The sequence below is a fragment of the Antechinus flavipes genome, chromosome 2 (assembly GCF_016432865.1).
Source record: "Antechinus flavipes isolate AdamAnt ecotype Samford, QLD, Australia chromosome 2, AdamAnt_v2, whole genome shotgun sequence".
NCBI classification, from domain to species: Eukaryota; Metazoa; Chordata; class Mammalia; order Dasyuromorphia; family Dasyuridae; genus Antechinus; species Antechinus flavipes.
This window is the reverse complement of record NC_067399.1, coordinates 252,619,748-252,636,454: the sequence shown is the minus strand read 5'-3', so window position 1 is coordinate 252,636,454 and position 16,707 is coordinate 252,619,748. Positions and strand designations below refer to the sequence as shown.

Below are 16,707 nucleotides of genomic sequence, written 5' to 3'. Positions count from 1 at the left end.
GGAAGATACATTTACCTGAATCAGTGTCTACAGGTCTGGAGGATAACATCCTTCCAGAAGTAATTGTCTCCATAGTCCAGAAGACTGCTTAATGCTTATTGACTGGGAATGTAGAACTAGGTATCTGGTAGCATTTCCCAAAAGGATCTCCTCCACAATGCTTGAGATTCTTTAATCTGTCCCAACCTTAAGTGGCACCAATTATAGAGCTCTTTAAATTAACAAGCCTCCTATCTCCAAACACTCTTGAAAGAATTGGACAATGGATCGTTCATAGCTTAGTATAACTTAATTTATATAGGTTTTTCTCCTAATAGCTGCCCAAGAGTTTCCATATAGAAGGTCTAGAAGTTGTGATTGAGAAGATAATTTAGAAAAACAGAGCAAAGTGTGAGAGAAGACACTATATGGGTTCCTTTGGGAAGCCCAGGACTTCTGAAGAATAGGCAAGCAGGATTGCTAGACAGTAAGGAAAATGTGTGGAAATAAAATGAATGGGTGTCCGCTGAGCAATTTGTCCTGCCCAGGGGAAGGACCCTGCCCCAGAGCTAATCCAGTTTAGTGTCTATTATTCCTAGCATCTCTCACATCTGATAAACCACATAGCCTCTTTTCTGAAAGTTTCCCTTACCCTGGTGTTAATTCCAGTGTCTGGCTTTTTGTTTGCAGCAGCTAAGAAGTCACCAAGAGGAAGAAGGAGAGTGAAAGGAGTCTTTGCCCAGACTGAAGAAGAGGAAAGCCCAAAGGAAGAAGATAATCCCAGTCCTGCTTCAAGCAATGGGGCCTCAGAGGAGACATCCATGAGTGGGCCATGAGTGTGAATTCAAGAAGTTTTCTTTTCATTATGATACACAAAAAGGAACTTGACATAAAATGGCCAAGTAACCAAGTCTAGTATCTCCAAACCCCAAAGTACCAGCAATCTTGGATTATGTGAATTCCCATTCCCAATCCTGGATTCCACCATCACTACATACTTCTCCCAGGAGATAAGAGTAAGATTAGCAGAGGGCATTATAAAGGCTTGATTTGGGGGAAAGGAGGAAGAGTAAACAGGGATCATTTTTTAACCAAAAGTACAAACCACCTCAGCAAAAAAAAAAAAAAAGATGGCACAAATTCAAGAACCTCTCTTGTCTTCCACTCTTAAGTAAAATGAGCTTATCCAATCTTTGATGGTAAACTCTGACGACAGTGAATAAGTACTTGGAAAGTCTTACATGAAGGAGAAACAGTTTGATGATTGAGCAAAGACTCCTGGGAAAAGACAGGTTTACAGTGGATGTATGAGACTGAACCCTCCTCTCAGAATGGGGAACTTTTTTTTCTGCCTAACATCTTGTCCAGTCTTCAGGACGCAGAAAACTTGGAATCAGCAATTAACATTTTCTCCCTGGGGAAAAATCAAATTGCAATTGAATGAATCTGGGAGGTGAATGATATAAGGCTTCAGACCAGGAAAACCTGGAACAGAAAAAGAAAAGAATAGAAGGTTCTGGTATTCATGTCTCTGCTACTCTCTGAAAGTAGAAATACTCATCTGTCTTCCTCTCAAAAGAGAGACAACAGGAGCACAGTGGCCACTGATGGGACAGAGAGATGGCTGGCTCTTAAGCCCTCGCATCTCTCTATCAGACAAAGATCCTATGACAGTCTTCAATCTGCATGTATTTGATCAACTCTCAACTATCCAAAGGTACCAATTGAGAGGAGGATCTCTGAAATCCACATATAATCCAAAAGTCTTGTTATAGTCAAAAGATTTGCCTCTCTCATAAAGTTAGCATGTCTTGATTGTACAACTTCTTTGTGCATAACAGTATAAATAGTCCTATGTTTATCTGCATTCTAAGAGAGACATAATCATAAAATCTTCCTCAAGACTCATGGAGGGGGATAAGTGAACAATGCTTAAGATACAATATATTTCAATTCAACAAACTAAGGGCTAAACTATGTGGCTTGAACTATAAGGAATATGATGTTGGGCAGGTCAAGGAGGATCAGAATTGTTAGTAAGTCTTTAAACAACTTAAAAACATCATGTGATAGTGCATCTCCGTGGCCAAAAATGAAGCCATTATTGGTAAAGAGTATATGTTTGAAGATCAGAAACCTCGGGATCCATGGATTTTTAAATTAGTCAAACTTCCTATCCTTATTTTTCTCCTCTAGACCTCTCAAGAACTCTGTCAAAGAAGGCAGAAGGAGGGTACAATCAAAGTTGAAAGATGAAATATTATCAGTAAAAACTGAGAAATTAGGAGATGAAAGATTTTTTGGGGGGGAGGGAAGATGGGAAGAATGATGAGTTCAGTTTTGGCCATGTTGAGTTAGAAGAGTTAGCAGGACATTTTGGTATATAAATAAACAAGAAGCTAAAGAAAGCTTCTTCACTGCAAATGTTCCAATAAAATCTAGATGGCCACTGATTAGGAATTTGTAGAAGTAATTATTGTTTGGATATGAATTGAACTAGATAACTTCTGACTTCCCTTTTAACTGAAATTCTATGATTCTGTGAGGAAGGAGGTAGGTACATGGTGCCCAGATGTCTCTCATTTTAGATAAAAACTGCATTTATACAAAAAAAAAAAAAACGAATTGAGCTTTACAAAAGGATGGATGAGCTTATAATTATAGAAGGGGTCTCAGAAGTCACTTATCTATTCCTAAAACAAACCATGAGCTTTTTTTTTTTACAAAGGAATGGTGTAGCCTTTGCTGGGACATATTTTTCTACAGAAAGCTTTTAAATGATTTTGTATAGTTAGAAATGACTTGGTTTCTAAAACTCAATTTACAGGCAAGATTTGAGCAACAGTTCTATTGTGTAGATTAAGGAACCCTTGTAATTAGCCCAAAACTGGGCAGCTAGAATGTAGAGAATGGGAAGTATACTCTGAATCCGACACAGTATAACAATGGGTGTTTTTCTCCTAGTCTGCGTCTACCACCTAGTGGACAAGCCTGATAATACTGTATTTTACGAAAGCTTAGAAAAGATAGAAAAGTCAAGCTAATCAGATAAAACTGAAGGTTAATCAGAAAAGAGAATCAATAGGTAGAGTGCAATTAATTCCGAAATGGTGGGCATTAGACAGTAATTCTGGGTTTTCTCTTAATTTTCATGGTCCATAGGATTGGAGGATATCCAAGAATCCTCCTTGTTAAACATTTTTCTTAATTCAAAACACTGTGATATGAAATTCAGTTCTGTGCTATGTTCTTATCATTGAAATGATGTGAAGAGTTTTTTGAAAATAAAATTTCATATATTTAAAAGAATTTAGCCTATATCCAATTTCTTGCTGTTTGAGGGAGGGAGAAGTTAAGGGAGGAAGGGAGAAAAATTTGGAACACGGTTTCACAAAAATGAACATTGAAAACTATCTTTATGTGTATTTGAAAAAAAATAAATACCTCTCAAACTATTTTGAAAAAATAAAGAAAAGAAAAGAAAATTTCAAATGCAAATATGACTCAGAATCTCCAGGTTGGAGGGAACATTACAGGTTATTAAGTTATCTTCCCACCCCGTGCAAATATCCTCTATGACATGTCTAACAGAGAGTCACTCAGTCTCTTCTTGGATCCATTCTTTGATGGGGAGGGCATTATCCTATGAGGGCAACTCATTCAGTTGTTGGTCCTTCCTAGTGATTAGAAAGCTCTTCCTTACGATGAATCAAAATCTGCCCTTCTGTCATTGCCACATGTCTATCACAAGTCCTGTTCTCAAGAGCTATAGAGAATACATATATATAATTTGAAAGCAGAAGTATGGTGCAGTAGAAAGAATAATGGATTTTGAATCAGAGGAATTAAGTTCAAATATCAGCTCCTATATTTACTATTTACTCCCCTATTTATATGATACCCAGAAAATCACTTAACTTCGCTGGGTAAGCAGTAAAATGAAGATATTGGATATTATAACCTCTAAGATCCCTTCTAGCTCTGAAGCTATCTGATCTGATGCCCCTCATCCCCACCCCCCAGGTAAACACTTTCAGTTCCTTCAAACATCCTTCATATGACAGTTTCTAGCTGCCTTCTTTACCACCCTGACTATAATTTTCAAGACATATTCCCTCTTCCCAGTGCCCTTTCTGAAATGTGGTATCCAGAACTCAGTGTGATACCATGGAGGTGGTCTGACAAGAACAGAGGGTAACAAAACTTTTCTCATTTGAGAAACAAGACTTCTGTTAATATGGCCCAAGATAGAATTAGCTTTTTTTGGTTCCCACAATATATTTTGGAAGGAGGAGGGAAAAAACATTGGGGGGTGGAGAGTAAAAAAAAGGGAAAAGGGTTCCTTGTTCTCCAATTTCATGATATCACCAAGGTTCTGTTCAACCCTGATTTGAGTCACATCACAGGATTCATGGATTCACATGCTCCAGGCTATGGCTTTCCAGAACAGGTGGTGCATTTGATAAGAACTTTACCAAACACTGTTTCTCTTTCTCTTTATCTAGATTTCATCAGAGTTGTTCCTTGTAGAAAAGTCTCTCTTTAGTCAATTGTGACAGAAGGTTAATGAATAAAATTAGAAGAAGCTGGCATTGATAAACATCAGCAAGGATGGAGTATCCTTGTCCCTCCACCTACCAAAGATACTTGCAACAGTATTCTCTGGGACCAGTGACCAATTTTTCTGGGAGATATTGAAGGCCTAGGGAACCTCTGGAACCTGCTTGGAAGAAATAGATTGTTAGCATCTTCAGCTGAAATCTCACTTATGCCCAGAACTCTTTTAGACTTGAAAGGGAAATAATACAAATCAAAGATGAGACCTTATACTCAGGGAGATCAAAGCACAAAGAATACAACAACAAACTATCAGAATTAAAATTAATAAAAATGTATGCATAACAAAAAGTGCTCACTTTAAATAGACTTTAATAAAAACAAAAGCACAACATGAATCCTGTTTATCTTTGATTTATGACTTCAATGGGCAAATTTTTCATTGTTATAAACAATGAGTATATGTGTAATGGGGTTCTTCATACTTAGCAAAAGCGGTCCTTGTAAAACAAACATAGTCTGTAAACACGAGTATATTCAAAACCTTTTCATTATGATAGAAACTGCTAGAGCTTGGGTATAGCCTTAGAATACTAGAAATAAAAATTGGGGGAAGGGAATATGGTATATTTAACACAGAATACAATGATTTCAGAATAATCCCAATTGCAGGCACTGTGGTAGAGTGGAAAGAGCATTACATTTGTAGTCGAAAGACCTAGATTCAAATTCCTGATCAGGAACATATTATCTTTTGGTCAAGTCCCTTTTCTTTTTTAAGCCTCAATTTCCTCCTCTGTAAAACAAAGTTATACTTAATCACTTCCAAGCTCCCTTTCAGCTCTAAATCTATTATGTGATCCTATCACTCATAAAAATATATAAAATACTCTGGCATTCAAAGCCCTTTATAACTTGCACTGCCACCAGTCCACAATTATTACCGCTGATCCTCTTCTTCCCTGCCTTACTCATGTACTTTTTATCCATTAGACTGATTTCCTTGCTAATCTTAGGACAAAATTATTCCATTTTCCAACTCCTTGTATTTCCCCTGGTTGTCCCCCAAGTATGGAATTTTTTTTACTGGTAAGTGGATTCACTAACGTATTATAGTATCTATAGGCTGAGTTCCAAAGAATCAAATGTGATTCCCAAAGTAACATCTTTGCAGGGGAAGAAAAACAATTGGAATAGGGCCAGCTAGATGGTATAATGGATATAAGACCTGAGTTCAAATCCAGCCTCAGACACTTGACATTTACTGGACAAATCAATTGATGGAAAGAAAGAAAAGGAAGAAAAGAAAGAGAAAGGAAGGAAGGAAGGAAGGAAAGATAGAAAGAAAGAAAAAAAGAAAGAAAGAAAGAAAGAAAGAAAGAAAGAAGAAAAGAAAGAAAGAAAGAAAGAAAGAAAGAAAGAAAGAAAGAAAGAAAGAAAGAAAAAAGAAAGAAAGAAGAAAAGAAAGAAAGAAAGAAAGAAAGAAAGAAAGAAAGAAAGAAAGAAAGAAAAGAGAGGAGAGAGAGGGGGAGGGAGGATTAAGGAGAGAGGGAGAGAAGGATGAAAATGCCCATTAAGAAATATCTAAAGAATCATAATGTGAGGTGTAGTGACCAAACCCACTTTGGAGGACTAAGGATTATCTGATTTGACCAAAGTGGACTAAGAATTATCTGACTTGACCAATGCCATTTAGGACCACTTTGTCTTTCAATTTTTTTATTAAGATGTAGCTATAAATACTTTGGCTACCAACTATTCTCCCACAGAACTATGACTTGAAAACAATCTCCATCTTCCAAAATCCAGAGCTACCACAGGATATCAAGTGATTTCCAGAAAAATGTACAGAGTAAAGCAAAGGAAGTTATGAGTAGAGGGAACTATGTCTGATAGCTAATTTTTAAGAGTGCTACTACAATCTTCCAAGCATCTACAAGAAGCCCTGAATAATCAGGAAACAACCACAGAGATCTGAAAATACATAGCACACTGGAGAGCACAGTGGAGTTCTTCTTGACTCACCAAGGACCAATTCGACCACAATCAGTAACACAAAGGAACCAAAGAGCTGAGCCCAGCAGGGGTCTAAGTCTAGAAGGCAGAGCTCCCCACCCCAAAACATCACTAACTTCAAAGACCAAGTTTAAGTTGAAGAGAATGGAAGGATTAAAGATAAAAAATACCAGCTATTAAAAGAGCATGAGAACCAAAAGTAATGAAAAACTATAAATTCTGATTCAAGAAAACACAACAGATGCTAGAAATGAGCTCTACATTCCCAAAGTTCAAAATATGGTTTTCATGTTAGATTTTTTTTTTTAATTCATCCAATCCATTGTCCCATTAGGACCTTCACTCCATACCCACACACTATAGCCTGATGTGTACATTCCTAGTTTTCTTCTTAAATCTTCTTTAGTAACTTTCCTCCCCAGGCAGGTGCTCTGTTGCTTGTGCTTCAATTGCTTCATTTATTAAATAAGAACAATAAAATCAACTCTTTATTCCATTTACAAAGCTACTATGAAGACAAATGAGATGCTAGCTATTACAACACTTTGAAGTCTTTGGAAGTAAGGCTTGTAAATACATCAATGATTACAGTATAATGGTGGAAGCAAGTACTCATATAAATTCCTCTCTAAATGCTTCCTCAGTGAGAACATTGTAATCATGAAAGGAGTTAGTTATTAGGTCATTCCAGAGGGCTGACCTTAATGAAACCAGGAATCATCATCAAACCTTAGACCTTATTGACCGGAATAATCCCTCCATCAGGTATCTCTCCCTTCTTTTCCTTTGCCTTCACTCTCTCCCCAAATCCTTGGGTAGCTCAAACCCAGTCCCTTGCAATCACACAGGAAGCCTGTTCACATTGCTGGAATGATCTAGGAATTACCAGCTCTAATCCTTTCAATGAGATGGAGCAACACCAGATCTAATCATATGCCCTGATTCTATATCCTGAAGATCTCCTGACCCTCTCATCTGGCTAAATAGACCTTGTTTCTTGTCCTATTGCTATATTCTTAGGACTAGTAGACATCTCCATAAGCTTTGCTGCTGAATTTTCTTGCTTGTGTTTTCTCCCTCAATTAGTGTGTGAGGTCCCTGAGAGCTTTTTCTCTTCATATTCCTAGAACTAAGCAAAGTATTTGGCACAAAGTAAGTGCTTAATAAAGACTTGTCCATTCATTCATTGATTCATTTATCTGTCAAATTCCCAGAACCTTAATTGATTTCTTCAAGGATCCAGTATTCAACTTTATCTTAACACCCCAAACTAAATTACCCTGATTCCTAAACAGAGGGATATAGTGATAAATTATTTTTTTTAATTACACGCAGACAAAGTTTAATTTGAATTAATATTTTCTCTGAAACTTTCTTAAATATAGACAGTAAACAAAATAAAAATTCAACCCTGATGTGTATAGTTTGTTGATTTCTGAAGTATAAATACTCACATTAAAAATTTAACAATCAGTCCTCAGGATCCTGTACAAACTGGCTCCAGCACGCCCCTATACCCTATCATGAATCCCCAAGACTATTGAATTTTCCTGGTCAACACTAACTTGACTCCCTAGATTCAGAGATCTGACATTTAAGTATGCTTTATCATTATCTCAGCTTCATCTGTCTCCTTTCCTAGTACCAACTTTCCTCCTCCTCATTGTACCTAAGCATTCCAAATCACAGGTATGTATGTATATAAATATATATGTGTATGTATATATGAGGGTGTGTGTATAAATAATATGTATAGGAGTATATGTATGTATATATCTACATATCAATATACATAGATGTAGATAGATAGATAGATATTTCCTAGCTAATTGTTAGCTATGTCCTGAGAAAATGGAACCAAGTAGAAATTAGTTTTTATTGTCAGTTGGTAGAAAAGAAAAGGGATACTTCCCAGGAAGGAACAGCTCAGGGAGGGCATGACCACATTAAGGAAGTCAAGGTAGCTTATTTTTAGACACAAACTCAACAAGAACTTCTAGAAGAGCTATGGAAAAATAAGCACAAAAGAATACTGAAGAAAATAATTCCTTAAAAATTAGAATTGGAAGAGGATTCTGGGAAGATGGCAGAGTATATCAGAAAATTCCAGCTTTCTCTCCAAAACAAGACAAAATCACCTCGGGGCAAGGTAGAGTAATTAAAATAAATAAGAATTGGGGCAGAGCAGTGGTCTTCCTGGGACAATCAGAGAAAATCCAAAGAAAGATACTACCATGTTTCCCCAAGAATAAGACCTATCCCAAAAATAAGCCCTCCCCTTACTGTGTAAGATTCCTCTAAAATAAGCCCTCCCCTGAAAATAAGCCCTATTGAGATTGCTACTGTAGTGAAGGTGATCCCCTGTGCTACACGCTACATTACGGTACCCTCTGTATACACCATCCCCTCCCACCTCGCGTGCGTGCCTCCCCCCCTCTTCCCCCCAACCCCCCCCCCCCCCCCCCCCCCCCGGTGAAACGCACACTGCACTCCGAGCTGCATCCAATCAGAGCTGCAGCAGTGAGCGCGTCATCCTGTTCTTCCCCAGTGATTTGCTTGCTGGCGCCATTGAGAGCAGTGCCGGGGAGGAGAGCTGAGGCAGGACAACATAAAAACCTGGGATGTAAGCAGGAGTGAGGGGGCATGATGGAGGATAAAAGGGGCATGATGGAGGATAAAAGAAGAACTCAGGAGGCATGATGGAGGATAGAAGGAGCACTCAGGGAGCATGATGGGCTTAAAACATTATTGAGGGGCATGATGGAGTGAAAAGAAGGACTGATGGTCATAATTTTATTATTCTGTCTGTTTTGACCCCCAGACATGAATACAAAAAGGAAGAGCTATACTGTTGAGTATAAGAAAGCAATTGTAGAGGAGTCACATGGCAAGAATCTTGCAGTTTCCTGTAAAGAAAAACTTTTGGATCTTTGAATGGTCAGAAAATGGAGAGCAGATTATAATAACCTCAATCAACAGGTGGATGAGGGAAAAGGGAAAAATCGCAGGTCTGGATCAGGTCGGCAACCCTTATATCCTGATTTGGAGATCCTCATTGGTGAATGGATTGCTGACAGGAGAGCAAAGGCTTGGTTGTGCGCAGGGCTGATATTCAAGCATTTGCCCTTTCAATGGCACCAGAGTTTGAAATGGTCTCAGAAGGATTCAAAGCATCACAACACTGGTTGGACGGTTTCCTTCAATGGTATGAACTGTCCCTAAGAAGATCAACAACACTGTTTAAGCTGGAAGATGCTGAAGTTATTAACCATGCACTTGCATTCAAGTCCTTTATTGATAGGATCGACATTTCCAAGTACCAAACCTGCAATATGATTGCTATGGATGAAACTGCAGTGTTTATGGGACAAGGATCTCAAACAACAATTCATCACAGGGGTGCAACGTCAATCTACATTCCCACCACTGGCTATGAAAGTGCACAGGTCACCTGTGTTTTGGCAATTCGTTTGGATGGAAAGAAAGCCACCTCTAATCATCAGTAAGGGCAAGAAAGATAAGATTGACCATGTATCAGGCATTTACGTTCTTGAAACCGAAAAAGCCTAGTGTACACAAGCCGCTATAAGAAAGTGGGTTGATTTAATGCTGCCACTTGTTATGCGAGGTAACCAAAGAGGTCTGATAATCTGGGATTCAGCCAACACTCACCTCACTAAAGAAAGGAAGAACTTCCTTGCAGAGAGAAGAATAGATCAAGTAATGATTCCTGCAGGAATGACTGCCTATCTCCACACCCTTGATATTGCAATAAACAAGCCATTCAAGGACCATTTGCGCATGGAAGTCAATGACTACATTGAAAATAGAATGGAAAGAAATCAGTGTGGAAACTTTGTGAAGCCCTGTCTGCAAGAAGTCGTGACTTGGGTGAAGAAGTCATGGGATAAAATTCCTGACAGCTGTGTCGCCAAGGCACTAGGAGCAGGTTACCTGGACAAGACATGTTCATTTAAAGAGAGCTATATTGCTGGACATGACAGATTGGGTCCACTTCTTCTGAAGGAAACAGAGGCGCAAGATATCCAGGACGGAATTCAGGGTATGGACACTTATGACGATGTTGTTGAAGAAGATGACATGATCATTATTGAATAAAGGTACTTTTTTCTGTTCACATTTACCTGTTTATTAAAATTGTTGTCAATGTTCATTAAAATAAGCCCTCCCCTGAAAATAAGCCCTCTGGTGTTTTTCTGTCCAAAAAAACTAATAAGACAGTGTCTTATTATCGGGGAAACATGGTAGGACAAAGTTTTGGCCCATGTGAAGTATAAACACCTTCAGGCTAGTTCCATTAAAACAGCAAGTGGTGAGCCCTGGGGCTGAATGGGTTGGAAAGTGGCCCAGCTCCAGCAGACAGTGTGGGAAGTCTGGAGGGAACCTCTTCTGATAAAGAGTGCCAGCCCATCTGGGCAGCCAAAAGATGGCCCAGGGTGAGAAGGAACCAGCAGACATCCTGTGCTGTCAGGGAGGTACTCACAGCAGGGCAGGGCTCTTGCTTTCAGATTCCAAGAGGGAACTGAAGGAAGACCTGAGACCAGAGCCACCATCCCCCAGGCCACAACTCTAGAGATGATTACACTAACAATCTGCAATAATTTTTTTTTTAATGTACAGGCAAATGAGAAAGAACCCAACCATAAAAAGTTACCACAGAAATAGAGAAGAACAGTGTTCATCTGTAAAGGATACTACAGCAAAAAAAACAGGACAATTAAATATAGTAAGGTTTTACAAAGATGTATATGAATATATATGTGTATGACTATAAATGTACATGTACATGTGTATGTATGTGTGTGTGCATAAATATATCCATGCTTAATTGTAGCCTTCCTGAGGAAGTGGGGGAGAGAAGAAAGGGGAAAAAAAAAAGTAAAAAATACACAGCAGAGAACAACAACAACAACAAAATCTACGAGAAAACAAAGAAAAGAGGGACAACTCTGGACACAATATGTAGTATTTATTATATAGTCTTTCTTGAAATGGAAATTTATTTTTTCATATTTTGAATACTCATGTTCTGTTGTACACATGGTAATTTTTTTCTATTTTGTATTTAAGTTTTAAATAAATTTAATTGAAAAAAAAGTTAGAATTGGGCAAGTGGAAACTAATGACTCCATGAGATATCAGAAAACACTAAAACAAAGTTAAAAGAATGAAAAAGTAGCAGAAATGTGAAATATTTCATAAGAAAAATAATTTCTCTGGAAAATACATCGAGGAGAAATAATTTAAGAATTAGTAAATTCTTTAAAAGATATGATCAAAAAAAAGAGCCTAGATATATCATATTTCAAGAAATTGTCAAGGAAAATTATGCTAATGTCCTCTAACCAGAAAGTAAAATAGAAATTAAAAGGTTCCAGTGATTACCACCTGGAAGGTATACCAAAGTTAAACTCTAAGGAATATGATAGTCAAATTCTAAAACTCCTAGGTCAAAGAGAAAATACTTCAAGAAATCAGAAAGAAACCATTCAAATACCACATAGCCATTATCAGGATCACACAAGATTTAACAGCTACCAGTTGAAGGAGTGTAAAGCTTAGAATATGATATTTTGGAAGGCCAAAAAGCTAGAATTACAATCAAGAATAACCTTATAATTATAAGAGAGTATAATTTCTTGCACCCAATAGCCTATAAGACTGTAATACACCCTTTCTTTCTTTTAGGCCTCCCTCTTAGAACAGATTTAGTGCTAGCTCTTCCTTAGATTTCAAAGGAGGAAGGAGATTTTTCTACCTCTCTTACCCCCAGCATCAACAATAGTTACAACTCATGTACAGAGCACTTAGAACATGTATTTGTCTAAATAAGCCTGCAATTTGATCTCATATATCTGACTGCCTATTCTGTTTTGTATTTCTTACCCTAAGGCCAGGTCACCAAGCAATGATCCTAAGAAACAGATACTTACAAACTTAGCAGCAATAATCTTGTGAATTCAAGAGATTGGGAGTTCCTGACTTGGTGCCCAATTCCTAATAAGAGATGCTTCCTACAACTATACCATTCTTTAGGAAAGAAAATGACTGAACCAAGAAAAAAACAATACACTGGAGCTACAATTAGAATTGTACAGGACTTAGCAGCTGCCAGAGTAAAAGACCAGAGATTCTGAAATCATACCTATCAACAATGAAAAGAATTAAGCCTGCAGCCAAAAATATCATATCCAGCAAAATTATCTATAATATTAAACTGAGAAAAAAATGGATATTCAATGAACTTGCAGATTTTCAGGACTTGCTATCAATCAAACCCAAAGTTAACAGAAAATTTAACAAATAAGAGCCAATATCAAAGATCAATTTCAAGGAACTCAACATGAATAAACTGTTTATTTCTTTTAACATGAGAAATGAATACTATATGTTTAAGATTAACATCAACAATAGAGCAGCTCAAAAGACAGATTGGGACAGAGTTAAAATAAAAGTAGTAATTATACAAATGAGGTGCACAGGAAGAATGAACATAGGCAGTAGAGGGGGGAAGAAGGCTCATATTTGAAAACCTACTCACATTGGGAATGGGTTAAATAGGAAATAATATAGGGGAAATAGCACTCTCCAAAATTTATAAAGAAATAAGGGAGGAGGGAATAAGTGAACTGGGAAGCAAAAGGTGTGGGAAGAAAACAAGGAAGGATCCATGGGTGGGAGGAGGTTAAGTAATAGCAAGGTAAATTAGAAGCAGAATTAAAGCAAAGAGTCAGCAGGGATAAGAAAGATGTGTGTGTGTGTGGAGGGTGTGTGTGTGTGTGTGTGTGTGTGTGTGTGTGTGTGTGTGCATTATATATATCTACAAATGTATGCATAAATCTATCTTTTCTTAACTAAAGCCTGCTTGTTTGGGGGTAGGGGAGAATGAAAAAGGGGGAAAAGAATAAAGTAAAAAAGTTATGCAGCAGAGAACAAAAGAGTAATTTGCAAGGAAATAAAGAAAAGATAGACACTTGTGAATATAATTTCTTCTATTTATATATGTACTTTTTTGAATTGGTAATTTGTTGTTATATATTTTGAATCTCTGATGTTCTGCTGGGCACATGACAATGATTTCTTTTGTTTTGCTTCGTATTGTTTTGTATTTCTTTTCTGTTTTTCTTTTTTTCTGCATTTTTTAAATTGTAAATGAAAGAAAGAAAGAAAGAAAGAAAGAAAGAAAGAAAGAAAGAAAGAAAGAAAGAAAGAAAGAAAGAAAGAAAGAAAGAAAGAAAGAAAGAAAGAAAATGACTACCTGTAAGGACAAAAAAAAAGGCCATACCTAGCTGGCAGGAAGAACCTGACTTTTGTAAGTTGTTTGGATAGTAAAGTTTTTGAGATAAGTACTGCTTAGCACTCCAACAAAGTTGGCCTTACCTCCCAGGAAAGCACAATAAGTATTATCAATTATGCTTTCATGTTTTTAAGTGTTTTTTAATGAACACTTAAGAGTTTTTGGGTCTTTTAGGCAGTTTTTATGATGGGAGAAATAAAAACTTGTCTTATATTTGTTATTTTCTTTATACATGAATTCCTTTACAGACAGAATCCTGTTAATCCTTTATGAGAAGATTCTAGATGTGAACTATATCGAAGCTTGATTTTTAGATTCTGGAGTGGAGACATCATAAACCAGAGATCTCCAAAAAAGCTTGATTCCATCTCTTTGCGGCCAGGTCATTCTCAGAATGAATCTTGGCCTGCTTGAGCCCAGAATTATTCTCATAAGAAGCAGCCTCCACGAGCCATGATTCATATCTTAGAGGCTTTTCTGGAATATGGAGGAGAAGTAATTGATTCCTATCAGTCTCAAGTGCTTAATTCCTTTTGGGCTAACCCACATATTTTTTGGAATTCATTAGAATTTAAATTGTTTAAATCTATAAAAATAGAAGTGAGTTTGGACCTCCAATTGAAATGCCCTATTATTTTTCAGACATTCATTGGAGAAACTCTAGGTGCCATACATATTCCAAGGACCCACCTAAAACATTTTTGTTCAGAACTCCATCTGGATCACCCTGTTAATTGGCAGAGAAACAGTGGAAAAATGAGTTCCCCATATGCTACAGTTCCCCATGACACAAATTTCACCCAGGACATTTTGATTTCTAATCTAAGAGAGAGGGAGTAGAGCCTTATTATAACTATTATAGTTACAATGCCTCCTCAAGAATCCATTCCCATAGACTCAGTACCAAGCTAAAAGAAAACTTGAGGATGGATTAGGACATCCTTCGGGTCTCAGTAAAGTGAAGCACTGGTCCCTCAGCAAGCGCCCAATGCTTGTGCCCATGCACAGGGAGCTAGAACCATCCTGCTCCATCTTCACAGCCCAACTTCTCAATCCTCCCCAATTCTCTAAATGGAGATTTGCCCAAGCGTGGAACTTCTCTCCATCCATGCCCTCAAACAGCCCAAAAATCCTTACCCAGATAACACCCGCAATTGCTCACAAGACACATTGATTCATACCCAGCTGACACACGGCTGACTCACTCCCTTGGCTTCTTACAGATACTGAAAACAAAGGTTAACATCCTGTCACATTCAGACTCCACTCTGCATTCTGCAATAAAAACACCCAGGAATTGGCTGCGAGTTACCTACTACAGCAGCTTATCAGCACCAAGAGAACATGGTCCTTTAAAGCCAAAAGGTGAAATAATAATAAATTATTACCATAGGTTAATCTTTTCCATCTACATATATAGCTATCGAATTTTCAAATCAGATATTCTCAGCATATATCTCAGGGATAACATAGCAAATGTTTCTTAGATAGGGAAAGACATGCCCTAGAATAGAGTGACCAAGGATCCAAATAATTCAAGATCTCTAGATTCTATAATTTTTTTAAATTAGTATCCAATTAGCAGATGTAGCCATTCAGGCTCCAAGGTGAAACCTCCACACTTCCTATCTCACTTACACTGGCATAAACCAACCTGAGAGATTTCCACTAAATCCAAAGTAAATTAAAGTCCAAACTCTGCCATCTCCCAAACCATCAGTATATGGGTTTTCCTAACTTATCAACACAAGATACTACTACACTGTCAAGAACACCTCATTAGTATACACAATATGCTCTGGCACCAAGATCAAATGAAATAATGTGTATAAAACACTTAGCAAACTTTAAAGCACTATCACTGTTATCATCATGATTATTAAGCTCAATCTTCAGATTTCAGAAGATTTTTAAAATTCTTTTAGATTTTTCATTTTTTTAAGGAAACAGGCATCCTGGAAATAGAGAGTCTTGGATCCACAGCTTTCTATCTCATATTTGTCACTGTGCTATTAAGATTTAGAGATGGGTAAGAAACAGAGTTGAAGGAAGCTAGTGTATCCTGAAAAGCTGTGTTCTTAATTGGTATGATGAAAGGCAGAGCCATAATTAGGTTTGGATAACCAGAGTTTTTCCCAAGGAACTGAAATTTAAAGAGTATAAAAATATTTATTAATAAGACAAATAATAGTTACAAATAAAGCTCAATTATTAAATGCAAATAATATAAATAGTGATTATTTTAAAAGTTTGTAATTTCATATTTTGTTACATGCATAAATTGGCTGTTATATTTATTAACTCAACAGCATAGAAACTAATAAGCAAGAATAATTTGCTAAAATGGAAATGGAAAGACCAACATGAAACAATTGAAAATGAATGTTGTCAAGATTACACAGAACAATCTTTGCAACAAAAAAAATGGATATAGTAAGACATCTCCAAATTTCTTGCAGAAATGGTGGAGGGGTGTCTATGGATATGGAACATTGTGTATAGCATGATTACATGATGTTCTGTGCCTGTATGAAAGGCAGAGATGGCAAGAACTTGGGAAAGGAAGGTCCTTTCTCTATTTTTTGGTTTTACAGAGGGCACAAACAGATCCAAGCTCTATTCAGGGAAAGAAAAAAGAAAAAACTTTGGGAAGAAGCTTAGAATTATCCCTTCCATATTCTGCAGTTTTGATAGATCACAGGTCAGCATAAAAAAAATTAACGGAAATTTTGGGGAGTTTTGCAGAAGCCTCAGAAAACAAAGAAAAATGTTTAAAAACCTAGAAATGCATAAAATATATGCATAGTATTGTGCAATATCAACATACTTTATCTTTT

The 16,707-nt window shown here is 37.1% G+C and overlaps 1 protein-coding gene across 1 annotated transcript in view; it reads left to right on the top strand.

Annotated features, from left to right (window-relative positions):
* Positions 1–3,288, top strand: part of RBBP8NL (RBBP8 N-terminal like) — a 38,929-nt gene extending 35,641 nt beyond the window's left edge. Inside the window, exon 13 of the mRNA XM_051976706.1 lies at positions 670–3,288. Coding sequence (XP_051832666.1) covers positions 670–815 — 146 coding nt within the window. The 3' untranslated portion in view covers positions 816–3,288. The remainder of the gene's footprint in view (positions 1–669) is intronic.
* The last annotated feature ends 13,419 nt before the right edge of the window (positions 3,289–16,707 follow it).